This window comes from Microcaecilia unicolor, chromosome 3 (genome assembly GCF_901765095.1).
Source record: "Microcaecilia unicolor chromosome 3, aMicUni1.1, whole genome shotgun sequence".
Classification (NCBI taxonomy): Eukaryota; Metazoa; Chordata; class Amphibia; order Gymnophiona; family Siphonopidae; genus Microcaecilia; species Microcaecilia unicolor.
Genome location: NC_044033.1, coordinates 89748268 through 89767110, shown reverse-complemented (window position 1 = coordinate 89767110; position 18843 = coordinate 89748268). Strand labels below are relative to the sequence as shown.

General features: G+C 40.1%; 1 protein-coding gene across 2 annotated transcripts in view; it reads left to right on the top strand.

The window, feature by feature from the left end:
* Positions 1-14530, top strand: part of LOC115465589 — a 96983-nt gene extending 82453 nt beyond the window's left edge. For both annotated transcript variants that reach the window (XM_030196162.1, XM_030196161.1), the window contains 4 exons: positions 11-69; positions 2115-2266; positions 6138-6290; positions 14058-14530. In XM_030196162.1, the coding sequence (XP_030052022.1) occupies positions 11-69; positions 2115-2266; positions 6138-6290; positions 14058-14383 (690 nt within the window). In that variant the 3' untranslated portion in view covers positions 14384-14530. The remainder of the gene's footprint in view (positions 1-10; positions 70-2114; positions 2267-6137; positions 6291-14057) is intronic.
* The last annotated feature ends 4313 nt before the right edge of the window (positions 14531-18843 follow it).

The window sequence follows — 18843 nt, the reverse complement described above, 5'->3', positions numbered from 1 at the left end:
TTCTTTGCAGATAAAGGAGAAACTATCTGTTCTTTCAAGACATGTTGAAATCGTATTAGAAAGCAAAAGGTATGAAGTTTTGTAGTTTGTGATTAATGCAACAATCTAGGGACCAAGGGCTAGGTTCAGTAAGTGATGCTCAAAAATTGGCACCGAAAAAATTGGCACTTGACGTTATTCTATAATGGGCACTCAAAGATGAGTACCCATTATAGGATAGCATGGAGTGTCAATTTCAGCGCCCAAATTTGGGAGCCAGTTACACATTTTGGGAGCCTGCTGAAACCAGTTGTAATTCCAAATTTACAGTGTGTAAATTTTATGAACACCCATGTACCTCCCATGGCCACGCCCCCTTTTGAGTTGTGTGCTACGGGATTTGGGTGCGCATTGTTATAGAATAGTGTGTAGCGAGATGTGTGTGCAGATTCAACTTGGTGCCAATTAGCAACCAATTATTGACATTGATTGGCTCGTTAGCCAATTTAGTTGGGCGTACATTTTGGATTGGTACCCAAATAGCAACACTCAATTTTGGCCACCATATATAGAATCTTGGGGCAAATGTGTGTGTTCCCATTTTTGGGGCATAATTTTATAACTGGTATTTTCTATGTTTATGCCAGCATACACACGTAAACTGGCACTTATAAAGGTTCACATGATGACAACAACGTGCATACTTTCTACATGACTTGGGTGTAGGCATGTTCAGGGGCCAATTTTGGACAAAGCATAGGTGGAAATGCAATTTACATATGTATATCTCCCTCCAAGCAGTTGTATATGCACACATGTTCATTTTATCCATGATTTCAGCAGCTTTTACAGGGTAGTTTATAAAGACACAGGCACATTTGTGTCTTTATAAGAGAGGTGCCTATGTGGTTTCCCAACCTAGGTCACCTGTTTATAAATTACCCTCCATGTATCTATGTGCAAAAGTGCTAAGTGTGTCTGAGCATATATTGTGAAATATTTCTTTAAAATCAAATTTCTAATACTTGTTTTCTGTGTTGCATTTTATCTTCATAAGATGCTGCTGCTTAACTTCCATCTTTTCCCTTGCCATCAGGGTTTGTAATAACTGCCTTTATTAGTATATTCTCAATACAGAACCTGCACATTAGAAAGATATATCTGTGTTTGTGATATAAAATATCGGTGACTGACTTTTAGGCCACAATACCTTACTCTTCTTTCTGTGCACTTACATTGTAGATCCTTCCAACAAAACCAACCTAATCGTTCAGATTAAACACAATTTGGAGAGTTAGTTTCAGTGTCACTGGTCCTACCCACCCGAATGCTCTCCCATCTTAGAGACCTCCTTTGAGAAATTTAAGACCAGTCTAAAAAAAACCTATCTTTTTGTGATACATTTGCTTAGGGAGTCTTGCTCGCTGTCTAGTTTTCCTTAATTTGGATGGTTGCCTGATGTGGGTATGCTTAAGTCCATGGATTGTCGGGCTTTGGAATACACAGTTATGCTTTCTCTCTCCCTGCTTTCCTGTTTGAAGATGGAAATTAGAGAAATCACATTTTTATTTTTAGTCTCTTCTATCTTTTTAGAATTTATTGCAAACTGCTGAAAACTTTACCCAATGCTGAATAAACTTGATTCCACTCAGCTGTAGTACTGATTTGGAAAGATCTCTTATGTAATAGTGCCCACTTCCATATAGGAAAATCTCTCAGAAAATATTCAAAGAATGCACTGTAGGGAAAAATAAAGGTCCAGGTAATGGGACCTATGTAATTAGACATTAAAGAACTGCAAAAAATAACTAAAGCAGGTGTACCAATTATTGTATAATGAAACTTGTTGATGTAGATGGTTGATGAAATGGTCTAAACGTTTAAAATGAAGAAGCACCTTGGTTAGGTGGATGTTTTTTGCCACTGAGCCCTTTCACTAACCAGGTTTCAGCTGTACATTTACAAGGAGCCTGTTAATGTCATGTATTGTTTGTTTGTAACTAAATATATTGAACTGATAGGATACACATTTTAGATCTTGTTCCACAATCAAGATCAGAACTTTTAATGAAATACTTTATATCTTTTTTGTTGTATTTTTAACATTGTTGAAAAATATTTTGGCTTTCATGTAGTATGAAAACACGCAATATGGTGGTATCATTTTGGATCCATTTGAAACCTGAAACGGGGAATAAGACACAAGAAGTAAAATCTCAGCTTGACACATTGACCAACAGCACATTGGGAAACGAGACAGCCACACTGGTTTCCATATCAGTTGAAGGTATGGTAAATGTAGGGCAGTTTATGTTAAGCTAATTGCTGACATATGTTCAGAAACTTGAGTGTAAGTGAAATGTGTTCCACTTTTGACAAAGTTCAGTATTTCATGCTGATGTGTGTTGACTGTCAAAGATCAGATAACAATACAGTAGATGATAGTCTTACTGGTCTTAATCTGGTTATGAACAAACTAATATTTTATTTCAATACCAATCATATTAGAGAATGCACTTATACAGAGAGAGATTGTCCTTCACTTGCAATCTGAGAGAGAATATGTAACCAGAGCAACATTTTACTAAATGTATCCTTGCAAATAGGACCTCCTGGAAAATGGCCAAAGTGCTTCTTTTTTTCTTATCTTTTAATTCATGCAATTATAAAAAAAATCCAAGAAAACCTTTTATAATTCTTTTGTGGAAATTTTTATTTACTTATAACTTTGATCACCCTGTTTCTGTGCATTGCTCTCTGCTGAATTGCTCCTGTTCACACCCTGATCCTCCAGCCAGGCACATGACCTGAAATGTAACTGTCACCCAGAAGTGCAGCTACATAGTCAAGCAGCTAGCAGTGTATCCTGCCAAGTGCACATGCCCAAGCAGCAGGTCATGTTTCATGGGCGAGCTCCTTGGAGTGAATTCCGGGGGTGAACCTTTATATCTTTGCCTGTCCCTTTTTAGCACTCTTAACTCTGTTAACAGTCTTCTTAATGGTGCCTCTCCATTCTGCTCCTGAGGACTTTCCTGTTCCAGCATTCTGGGGTCACCGATCTTCCAATGTCAGTTTATTCCACCTACCATTATCAGCAGAATCTTGTACGTTGCTTACCCATGTCTTTATCCCCCTCCTCATTTCTGCAAGCTTTCCTTCAGGCTTTTGACTCCCCCTCCCCCCCACTTTGTTTTGGTTTTTTCAACTGTCATTTGGTCCATGCCAAATTGACCCAAATTGCCTAGTGGTTAGTGCAGTGGACTTTCAGGAAACGTAGTATTAACCTGATTATCCCCAGTTATTATTTATCTGAATCATTATTCCACATTGATCGTCTAGTTGGCTTCTTCAAACCCAAAACGATGTATAGTCACTTTATTTCGTTGGAAACATACTTATTGTCCAATATTAGTGGAAATTATACACCTGATTTCATTTTTTTCTCTTTTAAAACCAGAAATTATTTAACAATACAAACACTTCTCTAATCCAATTCCCACTGATTAAGGTAATCTTAGTTTCACAGGCTTCACTCCTTTTGAATTAATATACTAAGAAGAATCATTTCAGACAGGGGTGTATCTGCATGGGGCCACGGGGGCCTGGGCCCCCGCAGATTTTGCCCTGGACCCCACTGTCGCCGTCACCTACCTTTGCTGACGGGGGACCCCAATCCCCGCCAGCCGAGGTCCGCTTCCTCCTGCCGCTGCCTTTAAAAATATTCCTTCGGCTGGCGGGGGATCCCAACCCCCGCCAGCCGAGCCGAGGTCTTTTAAAGTTCTTTTTCATCCTCCGGAGTCCGTGCTGTTCAAAGCTGCTCCTTTCGGAGTCTGACGTCGCTGCATGTTGTATGTGCAGAAGACGTCCTGCATGTACAATGTGCAGCGACATCAGACTGAAAGGAGCAGCTTTGAACAGCACGGACTCCGGAGGACGAAAAAGAACTTTAAAAGACCTCGGCTTGGCTGGCGGGGGTTGGGGTCCCCCGCCAGCCGAAGGAATATTTTTAAAGGCAGCAGCAGGAGGAAGCGGACCTCGGCTGGCGGGGGTTTTGGTCCCCCGTCAGCAAAGGTAGGTGACGACGGTGGGGGGGGGGGGGCTATAATGTGCCCCCTCACTCTGGCCTTGGCCCCCCCTACCGCTGCATTTCAGATACGCCTCTGATTTCAGAGGAAAAAACTTTAGGAGTCACACCCGGAATTCTGGGAAAACAACAATCTCGATATTAATCATCTGTAATAATATTCATTTTGTTCAAATTTTTCTGGTCTATTATCATTTTTAAAATCTTAACCGTTTTCTACTCCTGTAGAACTTCATTTGCTGTATCAATTTTTCATTCTCAAAGCATTCGATTAGATTATCCATGTGGCTCACTAATAAGATTATATCTGAAGCAAAATTATTTACTACCACCGTTAGGTCCTGGAGCGCCTTCCAGATGATATTCAATTTAACCTCCACAGGAGCGAAAAACTCCAAGCTGATAGCTCTTATGGGTTTAGGAGTGGCACCGCCGACACGGGTTCAGCTGTAAACTACTTCCGTTTGAGCATACACTCCTAACTCACTCCTCCACTCCTTTGGACATAATGGTTAAATGATTCAGGAGCAATGAAGTTGTTTCCAGGTCCAAGAGCATCAACGCTCCTTTGCTGGCGCTAATCAAAGGACTCACCAACCCAGTCATCTGTGGGCAGCTCGTCGCGCAGCGGTCCCACACTTGATGCGCAGGGGACAAAGCGCTGGCCATTGGCAGCTGACCCCCCCATTGTCCCCTTCCTCTCAGTTAAGGTAACTGCAAATGCAGAGAGGAAATTTCAAGTGAACAAAGACAGAACTTCAGAGGACAGCTGGGCTGTTGAGCATATGAGCTTCAGGTCGCCATCTTTCCACTCTCCCTAGTTTGGGACACTTTGTCTGGTTTCTCCTCAGAGGCCTGTCTGATATGGGTAACCCTTCAGCATAGCCCTCTGAGTCATTGAAACACAGAAGCCCCTCCACCACTACAAGGTGGTGTCCCTTCGGAGGGGTATGCTCTGCATTTTTATCTGCTACTTTTGGAAAGATGAAATGTGGTGGGGGAGGGGGCAGTGGTGAGAAAAGAGAAGGGAGGTCGATGGTAGGGGAGCCCACAAGTTTGCCAAGGGCCCATTATACTGTTAATCCAGTCCTGCTTGCGTTGCTTGAGTCATGATGGAGAACTCCAGTAGATAGTACACATGCTCTGTTAGTTTGCTCGTATCATAGTGGTTTATTTTTAAACTTCCTTTTGAATGAATTTCTTTGACATTTATATCCTGCATTATCCAGAGAGTATACTCTGGTTCAATGTGGCTTACATAACAAACATTATTGAGAAATACATTTTTGAAATTTAACAGAAAATTAAGATACAGCATGTGAACCGCTCCAGAGCTAAGTATGAATTTATATTACATGAAGAGAGATGAATTGTTTTTAGGGTATGGTACTTCTTGGAGGTAAAATGTAGAAGAAATATACTAATGATGGAGTTAGATTGAGTTGAACAAGCTTTGAATTAATCTGGAACCAAAATAATGTTGTTGGAGAGTAATAATTGGCAGCAATCATTAGTTACATTCAATTTAAATTTGATTGTTGTCATGAAAGACTAATCTCAAGAAATATGTTTTCAGAAGGCTTCTGAATGTCTGTACATTTTATTATTTTGTGAACAAAGTTCCAAAGTTTGGTTCCTTGATATGAGAAATTGGCATTATGGATTGATTTGTAGCTCACATTTTTACAGTTAGGAAAATGTAAGGTAAGATATTCTCTGGATGACATAATGGCATTGTGTGATGGTAATTCAATGCGATTGTACATGTAGGATGGTGCCAAGCCATATAGAATTTGGTGAATAAATACACATAATTTAAATGATATTCTTTCTTTTATTGGCAACCCGTGTAGAGCATACAGAAAAGGTGTTGCTTTGGTGAAACAGGGTGATCTGCATATTGGACGTACAGCCATGTTTTGGGTAGTTTGTAATTTTCTGAGTAAAAAAAAACATTCCTTTGATTTTTAAATGCCATTGATTAAATGGTTTTGATATTCTAAATAAATTGCATTTAATGGTAGTTATGTCTTTTTTTTTTTATTTGTTTAATACTGAGTATCATTTATTGCAGATGTGGATGAATGCAGACTTACAATACACGTGTGTGACAAACAGGCCGCATGTCTGAATGAGTTTGGCACTTACTCTTGCCACTGTAAGAGAGGCTATGAAGACCGTTCTCCTGCAGCATCTGGCACTCTGTGTGTCAGCATCCAGCAGTCAGGTACCATTTATAATTGTGCTTTTCATCTTTCTGAAAAGATACCTGCTTCTCAGACTGACACAGGGCTGAATGTAATACTAGTAGTGTCTAGCAAGGATGGTATCCTGTATGTAAAGGAGTGGGAAGGGCACTTGTTGTGCTGCCATCCAGGATGCCTTTTAAAAACCAGTTCTGCAGCCAGCTTTATTACTGAGCTCTCAAGGTACATGTTGGAACCAACCTAACTCCATGTCATCAAATATACGTTTATTCCCAATTCTCTGTTCAGCCTTTGCTTGATAAATACAATATAATGCACTACATACAAATAAAACTTATATTCCGTAAACTACTGCGGATCACAAAATAGAAATGAGGCATTCCTAGATTAAATAAAATTTAAAATAAAATTTAAAACATAATTAAATATTTCTTAAAAAGAGGTTTTCAACTTCTTATGAAAAATATTATCATATCATTATCTTGAGACCTAATTTCCAGTGGCAATGAATTTCAAGTTAAGACTGCCTGATATGTCATTGTTTGGGAAAGATCTTTTGCACTTTAATATTTTTATACATCCAAAAAATGAAGCAATAAGCTTTGTTGTTATGCATATCCCAGGTAGGGAGAAAAGGTCAATAGTTGGCTTAAAAGTGATGAAGCCTGGCCATGAAGTATCTTGAAAATGGAGCAATTAATTTAAAAGCTGTCCTGCCAATAATCAGTAACCAGTGTAGTTTACAAAACAATGGCATTACTGTCTCAAACCTTTCTGTGTGAAATAGTCTGGCGGCAGTGTTTTGAGGGGTTTACAATTTAAGAATAACTTTTCTAGAGCAACCCAAATAAAAGGGATTACAATAAAGTTTTGTCAAAATATAGGCTTCAATTGGAGTTGTCTCGATTTCCAGAACGCCTTGCATATTGATTTGATATTCCATAGTTAGAGATGAATCAAGCTCCCCAATAGTCAGTTGGCAGCAGTGGGTTTTTTTTTTAACCACCCGGATGTTGGAAACACGTCCTCCATTCGTGAGCACTAGATCCAACATCAACCCTTCCCTTGTGAGTTCTGTCACCATTTGTCTGAGCAAGGCACAAAAATTGTCATCTGCATTTGGAGGGAAGTTCTCATAGGAATCTGTAGGATCAGAGAAAATGGGGGAAAACCCTTCTAAAGATATAGGTCACTGGGCAACTCCTCTTCTTACCAGGTGATCTCTTCCCTTGAATATGTACCATTAAAGGCATCATTTTAGCAGAGGAAGTGTGTCCTGTAAAATCACTGAGCTCTCTTCCCCCAGGCTAGCCTCATTGTTAAAGATCTTCCTCCCCCTTCCTCCAAGGAGCACCATTGCATACTGGGATAACATTCTTTTAAAGTGCATGTGCCATAATCTTCAAAAGGTTGGGGAACACTGCCATAGAGAATTAAGTGGGCTTCCAAAATAAGTGCAGCAATAGAGAGTTGCCGTAGAGGGGGGGTCCCAGGAGTACACATCGTACTTAATCGTACTTATGCATGCACTAGATATATTTGGAGGAGTGATGCAACTGTAAGGATAGTTAATACTGTCTGTGGCAACAAAAAAGTTACAAAGAAAACATATTGCAGCCTCAGCCCATATTATGGTTGGCAGATGGGAAAGGTGATGCAGATGGTTGTAGGGGGAGGAGATTGAGGAAAAAACTGAAAGGTGGAGGGGGTATAAGCATTTTAGTTAGAATTTTAGCATTTTAGAATATTTTTATAGCATAATAATCGGTATCGCCAGCACTCTGTTTAGAAATGAATGCTGTTTCAGGAATTTTGGGGGGGAGGAGATTGTAGTTTGTGTTTCAGAGGTCTGGGCTAAGGCTCGGTAGTGAACTAGTAGTAGTAAGCACATCCATTGATTTAACGCATGGCAGTGTATGGTTGATGAGGGTGTTCTCATGCTACCCTTGCCTGTCTGTGGGGCTGATAGTGCTAAGCTTAGTGTGATGATTTAATTCCCTCATAGCATGCAGAAAATCTTCACTAAAATAACTTCTGGTGTTATAAGGGTTAAGTAAGAAGCAGCCTGAGGGTAGAGGGTTCACCTCTGATCCCAATGCTTAGTGATTGTAAGGGACACACCTTCTTTGCTAATATGACCCTTTAAGGGAGAGGTTTTCAATCCAGTCCTTGGGGTTTTCAGGCTATCCTGATGTGCCACAACAACTGCGTTGAAAACCCCTGCCTTAAGGGGATGTATCCAAAGGAACAGATGTGCAAATGTGAGCGCTCCTAGCTTCCCTCTTAATCTTTACTTCACTCCTGGAGGTTTAGTGAACTACAGTGTTAATTTTGCATAGACTTAGTGAAAATCTAGGCAACATTTTTAGAAAATCAGCCACCAAAGACAGGAGTTCCCAAAGGTTGACTCCTGATGGGATTCACAATTTGAGGACCCCCTTAATCCAAGGTCTCTGGTTCCAATGTCTAGATTAAAGGATCCCTGCATCCAGGCGGCATGAGTCTGGAACTCCCCACATTTCCAGCCCCCTTCCCTCTACCCTTAGGGATATGCATTCATCAGCACACCTTAAAAAATTAATATGGGCTAAATTCACTTAGAATGTATGTTAACCTATGAATTAATGCATGTTAAGTTGACTAAAAACATGTGAAAAAATTATTAAAATGAATGTGAAACTGAAAAGTCGGAATATTAGGAAAATGTCCATCAATGACTCCAAAACATCTGAAAATGTTTTCCATACACATCCCTACCTCACATGCCCAATTCATTTAATAGTTAAAGATTAGTTAAACTTAACATACCTTCCACCTCTGACCACTGAAATTAAGATGGAAGTAAACTTATCACCTTGGTCTCTAGGAGGGTGGGGCATGAGCCACTTTTCCTTGGCAACTTGGTAATATAATTTCTAAAACCTGGGTTGGAGTGGAGAATATAACTAGACCTGAACTAACAAGAAGCATAAGTAAATCCTGGTCAGAATCACTGGTACTGGCAGATTATATCCATCCTTCAATGAGATAGCCAAGGGATCCCCTTTCTGTGATAGAGTAAGGACAATCAAAATTCTAGAAAAACATTAGTTAGGGGCTATGTTTACTAAGGTGCGTTAGTGTTTAACGCGCCTATAAAGTTAAGGCACATTAAATGCTAATGCGCCTATACATTCCTATGGGTGCATTAGCGTTTAACATGCGTCTACCATTTACGTGCATTAAAAACGCTAATACGCCTATAGTGCATCTTAGTAAATAGGCCTTATTTTGATAATTGCAAACCTCATTTTTTTTCTTTTGGCAATTTTCAAATACACAATTCCCATAAAAGAACAAGGAAGAGGAGAAAACTGGAACAGAAACCATTACTTTAAATAAAGAACAAAACCAAAATATTTCCTCTACACATCAATGGAGGAAAAAGTAAAGAAAGAAGAAATATCTAAATATTATAGAGAATCATCCATCAATCCATCACCACGAAAGCCATCAATAAAGCCTCCACACATACATACAGGCAGACTAGGTTTCCAGACGAAACATTAACGTTGACTTGTATTTTGAAGAAATGGCTATACCTTCATGGACCCAACACAGAGTAAATGTCCTGATGCCCAGTTATGCATTTACAGGGGAACTAACAGTCCTCAATGACATTATGTATTGACCTCAGGTTCTCAAATATTTGATACAGGAATACAGTGGAATTTTTGTTATGGCATGGTTTTGTGTGGTCATTTATTAAAAAAATAAGACAACTGAAAAATAAAATAAAAATAGTTACAAAAAAAGTTGCTTCTTTAGTAGCAAGTCTAGCCTTGAGCTGGAGAAACACATTTCTCCTAACTTATGTGCCCTTGGCCACATCAGGAAACATAGCCACCTTCTGACCCCAAAAAGCACTTCCTTAAGCTTTGAAATAATTTTTAAACAAAGAGTTTTCTGCTTCTGAGTCAAAACCATAAGAGTAGCTCTACCGATTGTATCATCATCAGGACTCAAATAAATAAATCAGACCGATCTATACTGTCAACTGAAACAATAGAATCCATCCCACTCCTCTTCATTTTCCTTCTCTTCCCTGCAGGGAAATACATTTTGGACACAATTATGTTATCAAGTTTAGAGATTTTTAACACATTATTTAATAGAATGTTTGAAGCTGGTAGCCTGGTCTTTGGAAAGTTTAATAGCCTAATGTTCTTATTCTAAAAACCATTTCCCAATGCCTCCATCTTTCAATGTAAAACAAGGCTGTCCTTTGTAAAAGCTGCACAAAGTCAACAATATACAAAGAGAACAGGGATGGACCAATGGTCTTCTAATATAAATAAAGAAGAACTCCAGAGGATAGAAGGCAAAATAATTCATTAATATAAAGAGTCCAAATCAAGATTAATCAATATGAGCTCATAGATTCAACACAGAGCTGTGTTTTGGTGATAAAACGCCTGATCAGAAGTCAAAGCATCTGAGAAACTTAACACACAACAAGCAATTTATGGAAATGCCACACCATTAATACAATAATCGGTACAAATGAACGTGCCTTCACGAACCTAGTGCAGACATGCATGGATAGGCACGTTTCATTAAGTTTCTCAGATGCTTTGACTCCTGATGCAGGCATCTATCACTGAAACATGGTTGTGGCAAGTCTGAGCTCTTATGAGTACACTTTTGATGTATCTTGATTTGGACTCTTTAAGTTTATTTGGACCTTTGTATATTAATAAATTTATTTTGCTTCCTATCCCCTGGAGTTCTTCAGTGTTTATCAAGGACCCCAAACGATCTTCCAGGGAAGCCTACCTCTTTGCAGGGGGCCCTAAACAATACATCTGAAGTCGAGGTATCTTCTGGGAAAGCAGCTGAAGGAAAATACCCATCCTGAATTGACAACTCATGTGATTCAGTCTTCACTAGAAGCAGCTGCATCTCCGATGCCGATGGAGTGCCATCAGCAACGGGCAAAGCATACTGTTCCTCCTCCTGCTCGCATTCTCCCATTTCAGCCGCAAATAGCACCACTAAACATTTTTTCTGTGCTGGTCAAAAATTGTGGTGGTGAGGGGAAGGACTGCCAGAGCTCAGACTGGTCTGAAGCTTACTCGGGGAGCCTGCACCTCTGCTGTCACTTGCGATGCAGGAACAAGATGCTAGCACTTCTATCACTGTGACATCTTGACTTCTCCCCTTCATTGTGTTTTGACAAAATGAGGACAAATGAGAAATAAGGGCAATGTTGAACTGTGTAGTTTCACATTTCTTGTTTAGAATGCCAAATAAGGTTTGCACAACAGTTGCCCCTAAGTTTTGGGGGTTTTGTTTTTCATATAGTTGTAGGGAAATGAGTGATTGCTTCAGTGCAGGCTTAAGAGGTTGATTCCCTGAGCCAGTTTCTGCTTTGCAGTACCCTCTCTTGCCCACATCTGCCTTTAAATAACAAAACATGCTTTGCTTTGGCCACTGTACTCTCCTCCCTGCATGATGGCTGGCATCATCGCAGGTTTAAATTAAAAGTAAGAACAAGGACGTACCTGTTCTCACACTTTAAACCTGCATTTGTGCAGAAAAGGGAGCACAGCAGCGAGAACGGAATACATTCTCACCGATGTTAAAGAATCTGCCAGTGAGGCAGGATTTTGGGCACTCTGAGCTAGTTCCTCAACCTTGCTCATGGCTTATAGTGGCACTGATCTCCAGAGCAGGCTTAACTCTTGTGATTTCAGTTATAGAAGCAGCCTCAGCTACAGTTTTTTTTTTTTTTCCTCTCTGAGTTTCAAAATGAGCCACTTAACTGAGGAACTGAGTTCGATTCCCACTGCAGGCACAGGCAGCTCCTTGTGACTCAGGGCAAGTCACTTAACCCTCCATTGCCCCAGGTACAAATAAGTACCTGTATACAATATGTAAGCCGCATTGAGCCTGCCATGAGTGGGAAAGCGCGGGGTACAAATGTAACTAACTAAATAAAAGTGCGTAAATACTTTTATTTCTGCCTGTAACATAGTAACATGAGCTCATTTTAATTCTAATGAATGTCTAATAATAAAGTTCCAAATTAACTGGTCTTTAATGATACTGTCCACAATAAGGTAAACCAGTGTAAAAGCTAATGTATAATTCCACCAGAACTGCCTTAACAAATAGATTTTAAAATGAATGCTTATTTAGGTGATGTATTACGAGCTCCCTCTAGTGGAAAAAGGTAATGGCGCATGTTTCTACTGCTTGGCCAACCTGAAGTACCTTCATGTCTGCTTATTTGTTTTTGTATATTGCCTGGAGACACTTCTGTACTTGGCAACTAAAGCATGAAATTAAACATGAAACTTAAATATAGGTCATATTACAGCATTGATTACAATGCAAATGCAGAATCGTACAGAACAAAACAAACCAACCATAATAAATGAAGTTGATACATAAAATGGCAAAGATGTTGCCGTAAAACCAGAAGCTTACCATTTTTCTAAGCCTGGCAGTGGCTTATGGAGTGGAGGAGTGGAGCAGTAGCCTAGTGGTTAATGCAGTGGACTTTGATTCTGGGGAACTGAGTTCAATTCCCACTGCAGCTCCTTGTGACTCTGGGCAAGTCACTTAACCCTCCATTGCCCCTGGTACAAAATAAGTACCTGAATATATGTAAATCGCTTTGAATGTAGTTGCAAAAACCTCAGAAAGGCGGTATATCAAGGCCCCTTTCCCTTATTTTTTTGTACTGCAGTGAACAAAAATGTATTCATAGTCATTCTTTCTCTCGACTGACAGGACAAACGCACTGAAGTTCCTTTTTTGCTTTAGTATTCAAGACTGTGTATAAATTCCTCCATCAAATTTCTAGTGTTTCTCTGTCTCTGTTGTGAGAAAGATATGCAGGCAAGTAAAGGAAATAGCTTTGAGTGTTAGCTAGGATGAGGATAGACTTATTGTTGATTGCTATAGGTTATATTGGACTAGAAGAATGTTAGTTTGAATCCTTACACCGAGGATTCAGGTTTTGTTTCCTCCTCTCCCTTCTCCCTCTTCCTCTCCCTTCTCCTCCTTTCAGAGTTCTTATACTCCTTCCTCCCTCCCTCCCCTGTTCTTTTTAGCCGCCTCTTCTCTAGGCCTCACAATATACAGATCTGCAACAGTGGGAACAGAAAGCAAGCACTCCTGTTTCCTGTGGTTGCTCTTTCCCCTCCCTCATTCATGTTCCTTTTTTCAAAAGAAACTGAATGCTGGGAAGGGAGGAGAAGGAGCAGAAGTCTACATCTTCATTCTGCTTGCATGGCTTATGGATGTAGGGCAGGGGTTCTCAACCCTCTCTTTGCGACACACCTAGCCAGTCAGGCTTTCAGAATACCCACAATGATATGCATGAAATAGATTTACATACAATGGAGGTAGAGCATGCAAATTTATCTCATGCATATTCATCATGGGTATCCTGGAATTCTGACTGGCTAGGTATGTCTTGACAGGATTGAGAACTCCTGGTGTAGGGACTAATGGAGCAGATTGTGAGTTGGGCTGGAACTTCTATCTTCTGCTCCTCCACACACAGTAACCTACTGGTTAAAGACCACTATTTTAAACAAATTACATGGTGTTGCTAAGTAAATATCTACATATGAGCAGGAAATGTGCCCTAGAAGAGGAGGTGGCAAACTGGCACTTGAGTAGCAACCTCTACTGGTATGTCAACAGTAAAAGGGTTCAGTCTAGGAGAAGACTTCCATTATAGTCCTTGACATCTTAGAGCTAAATTGAACCTCCTCTCTTTTTGTCTTTTGCAGACTTTGGATTTTTTAATTATTTGGAAATTCTGATAGTCGTGCCTCTCTGTGCCATTTTACTGCTGGTAACAGTGGTAGCTCTCCTATGTGGAATAGCACAGAAAAAACACACAAAGATGGTTCTCAACCTTGAGAAAAGACATTCGCCCGAAAAAGACCCTGCTGAAATATCAAATCAGAGTATAGTTCCTGTGCCTCATATGTATACATCTGAGCATCTGAGTCAAAGCAGCTTTCCTCGGGCACAGCTATCAATTGTAGAAGAGCTATCGGAGGAGTTTGAAAGCAAAAGAATCAGCATATCAATGGAGCAAACTGCATGTTAGTAAGCCCTGCATGACGATAACTAAGAAGAACGTGAAAAATGAGTTTATCACCTTCATCTATTAAGTTTAATTTGTTGTAGTTTGTTAAAGCATATATATATATACACACACACACACGCATTGCATTATTTATAATAAAATTGAAAAGAGCAGCTATGTCAAAAGTAAGTATTGTAGTTTTCTTTTTCTTTTAAGATTTCATTAGGGTTTATAACCTTTCCTTGGTACCTTCTTCACTTCTGGAACGGAGGAAAGTATGGAAGAGCTGGGAATGATGGGGTCAATATTCAAAGTGATTTAATTGGCCAGAATGACTCCTGGCTGGTTAAATCACCTGTTCAGGGCTAACCACTCATTTTCAACAACAGCTAACCTGTTACTGCCAACATAACCAGTTAGCACCGAGCTGAAAAAAACCCAGCTGTTTTGGGGGTGTTCTTGGGGCGGAGTTGGCTCTTGGTCAGTTAAGTGCTGATATTCAGCAGTTAACTGACCAGAGTAACTGCATAAACAAGACCACATAAACATTGATCCTATTTTATGTGGTAACCCATAGCCGGTTAAGTGCTGAATATCACACTTCACTGGCTATGCCAGTGGTTCCCAAACCTGGTCCTGGAGGCACCCCAGCTAGTCAGCTTTTCATGATATCCACAATGAATATTCATGAGAGAGATTTGCATGCACTGCATCATTGGTATGCAAATCTCTCATGAATATTCATTGTGAATATCCTGAAAACGTGACTGACTGGGGTGCTTCCAAGACCAGGTTTGGGAACCACTGGTCTAAGCACTAGCCAGCTCTGGAAACCTGAAAATTTAATGCTAGTGCCTGGACATGTCCCGGTATTGAATTTCTGGGTTTAACACTGGCAGCATTCAGCAAAGCACTGATTGCTGCCAGCTGAATATCGGGTCTGACACATTTAACTTCTGGGCTCATATGGAATTGGGGGAGATGGGGAATGGTTCTTTTCTACTCCAGGGCCCCACATTCAGCAGACACACACTTTCAACATTCACAAAGTACTAGCCTGCAAGAAGCTGAAATCTAGTCCCAGTTTTGGTTAAATTAAGAAAAAATGTTTTCGGTAGGTGATAAACTAAAAAAAAATAGGAAACAAAGTGCTGTTCACATCACTTGAAGCAAACTCATAGATGTTGAAATCCTTTGTCTTGGATTTCTAGAACCTTGGTCTCCAAGTTCTTTCTGGGTACAAAAACGCCCAGTAGGGGCAGAGAAAGTACCTGCATAAAATAAGCGCAGAACACTTTGGTTGTACCTCAGAAAAGTGGTATATCAAATCCATGAACTTTTTTCTTTTGTTTCTAGCTCTTGCCGTGTGTGTTCTATTCAGGCAGATGGGCCATAACTTTCTTTTTGCTTTTGCTGCAGATTTGTTTTAATAGTCTGTATGTTGCAACTTCTGGAGCCTATAAGACACTCTTTAAACACCAAATTCCACATTTCTTTACCTCTTCTGCTTACTCTAGGATCTTATAACCCACTGCAGACAAGTTATCTTAATTCTTCTTTTGTCTGTGGCTCAAAGAGCCACTAAGGATAATAAAAGAGCCAATCCCCAATACCCTTTCAAAAATCAAACTACTTCTACACATAAGATCATTAAGTACATAAGTACATAAGTAATGCCACACTGGGAAAAGACCAAGGGTACATCGAGCCCAGCATCCTGTCCACGACAGCGGCCAATCCAGGCCAAGGGCACCTGGCAAGTTTCCCAAACATACAAACATTCTATACATGTTATTCCTGGAATTGTGGATTTTTCCCAAGTCCATTTAGTAGCGGTTTATGGACTTGTCCTTTAGGAAACCGTCTAACCCCTTTTTAAACTCTGCCAAGCTAACAGCCTTCACCACGTTCTCCGGCAACGAATTCCAGAGTTTAATTACACGTTGGGTGAAGAAACATTTTCTACATAAGTACATAAGTAATGCCATACTGGGAAAAGACCAAGGGTCCATCGAACCCAGCATCCTGTCCATGACAGCGGCCAATCCAGGCCAAGGGCACCTGGCAAGCTTCCCAAACATACAAACATTCTATGCATGTTATTCCTGGAATTGTGGATTTTTCCCAAGTCCATTTAGTAGCGGTTTATGGACTTGTCCTTTAGGAAACCGTCCAACCCCTTTTAAAACTCTGCCAAGCTAACCGCCTTCACCACTTTCTCCGGCAACGAATTCCAGAGTTTAATTATACGTTGGGTGAAGAAACATTTTCTCCGATTTGTTTTAAATTTACTACACTGTAGTTTCATCGCATGCCCCCTAGTCCTAGTATTTTTGGAAAGCGTGAACAGACGCTTCACATCCACCTATTCCACTCCATTCATTATTTTATATACCTCTATCATGTCTCCCCTCAGCCATCTCTTCTCCAAGCTGAATAGCCCTAGCCTCCTTAACCTTCCTTCATAGGGAAGTCGTCCCATCCCCGCTATCATTTTAGTCGCCCTTCTCTGCACCTTTTCCAATTCTACTATATCTTTCTTGAGATGCGGCGACCAGAATTGAACACAATACTCAAGGTGCGGTCGCACCATGGAGCGATACAACGGCATTATAACATCCTCACACCTGTTTTCCATACCTTTCCTAATAATACCCAACATTCTGTTCGCTTTCCTAGCCACAGCAGCACACTGAGCAGAAGGTTTCAGTGTGTTATCGACAATGACACCCAGATCCCTTTCTTGGTCCGTAACTCCTAACGTGGAACCTTGCATGACGTAGCTATAATTTGGGTTCTTTTTTCCCACATGCATTACCTTGCACTGCTCACATTAAACGTCATCTGCCATTTAGCCGCCCAGTCTCCCAGTCTCGTAAGGTCCGCTTGTAATTTTTCACAATCCTGTCACGAGTTAACGACTTTGAATAACTTTCTGTCATCAGCAAATTTAATTACCTCGCTAGTTACTCCTATCTCTAAATCATTTATAAATATATTAAAAAGCAGCAGTCCTAGCACAGACCCCTGAGGAACCCCACTAACTACCCTTCTCCATTGTGAATACTGCCCATTTAACCCCACTCTCTGTTTCCTATCCTTCAACCAGTTTTTAATCCACAATAGGACTTTTCCTCCTATCCCATGACCCTCCAATTTCCTCTGTATCCTTTCATGAGGTACCTTGTCAAATGCCTTTTGAAAATCCAGATACACAATATCAATCAGCTCCCCTTTGTCCACATGTTTGTTTACTCCTTCAAAGAATTGAAGTAAATTGGTCATGCAAGATTTCCCCACACAAAAGCCGTGCTGACTCGTTCTCAGTAATCCTTGTCCTCGGATGTGCTCTGTAATTTTGTTTTTAATAATAGCCTCTACCATTTTCCCCGGCACCGACGTCAGACTCACCGGTCTATAATTTCCCAGATCTCCGCTGGAACCTTTTTTAAAAATGGGCGTTACATTGGCCACCCTCCAGTCTTCTGAGTCATCTTGACTCAGAGGACCACCTCCTGATAGTCTAGTTACTCCAATCCTGAGTAGTGACCATACCAGGAAGATTTACAAAACGGAAAAACAACTTTTCCAGTTATGTATAGCCTCCTGGGATTCGTTGCCAGACAATGTGGTAAAGGCAGTTAGCTTTGCGGGGTTTAAAAAAAGGTTTGGACGGCTTCCTAAAGGAAAAGTCCGTAGGCCATTATTAAAATGACGTGGGGAAAATCCACTGCTTATTTCTGGGATAAGCAGCATAAAATGTATTGAACTTTTTTCGGATCTTGCCAGGTATTTGTGACCTGGATTGGCCACTGTTGAAAACAGGATGCTTGGCTTGATGGACCTTTGGTCTGTCCCAGTTTGGCAATACTTATGTACTTATGATCATGCCTTACAACTCTAGCTGTGAGACTCAACCCTCACTTGAAAGGAGATGAAAGGGAATTCTATGAACTGTTTTTATTTGTGCTTAGCTTAATTTGGTGTATCAGGACCCAACTACAAAAAAAATCAGGCATTCTTCTGCTGAAGCCCTGTAGAGTGGCAGAAAACTTTGCCAAAAAAAACAAAACAAATTTGCCAACTAACAGACTATTATGGTATATGATGCAAGAGTCTATCTATCTTCTCTCATGTGGTTCCTAATGGGTGAAACCATAAAAAAAAAAAAAAAAAATATATATATATATATATATATATATATATATATAAAGAGAGAGAGATCTCCACTGTTCAACAATGTGTAACAGGTTAGTATCCTCAAAAGGTTTCCCAAAACATTATTTCAAAATAAACTAAAGTAAATTTTTTTTCTATTTATTTGTCTATATGTTCCTCTTCTCAAGTCAATAATCAAATGTTAAACATGTTCACTCAAATTTATTTTGGCCATGCATGCTGTTGCCTGTCTTGGATTACAGGATTATGCATCAAACACCAGTGGAGAGGTTTCTAGCAGCATTGGTTTTGCCCTTAGTTTT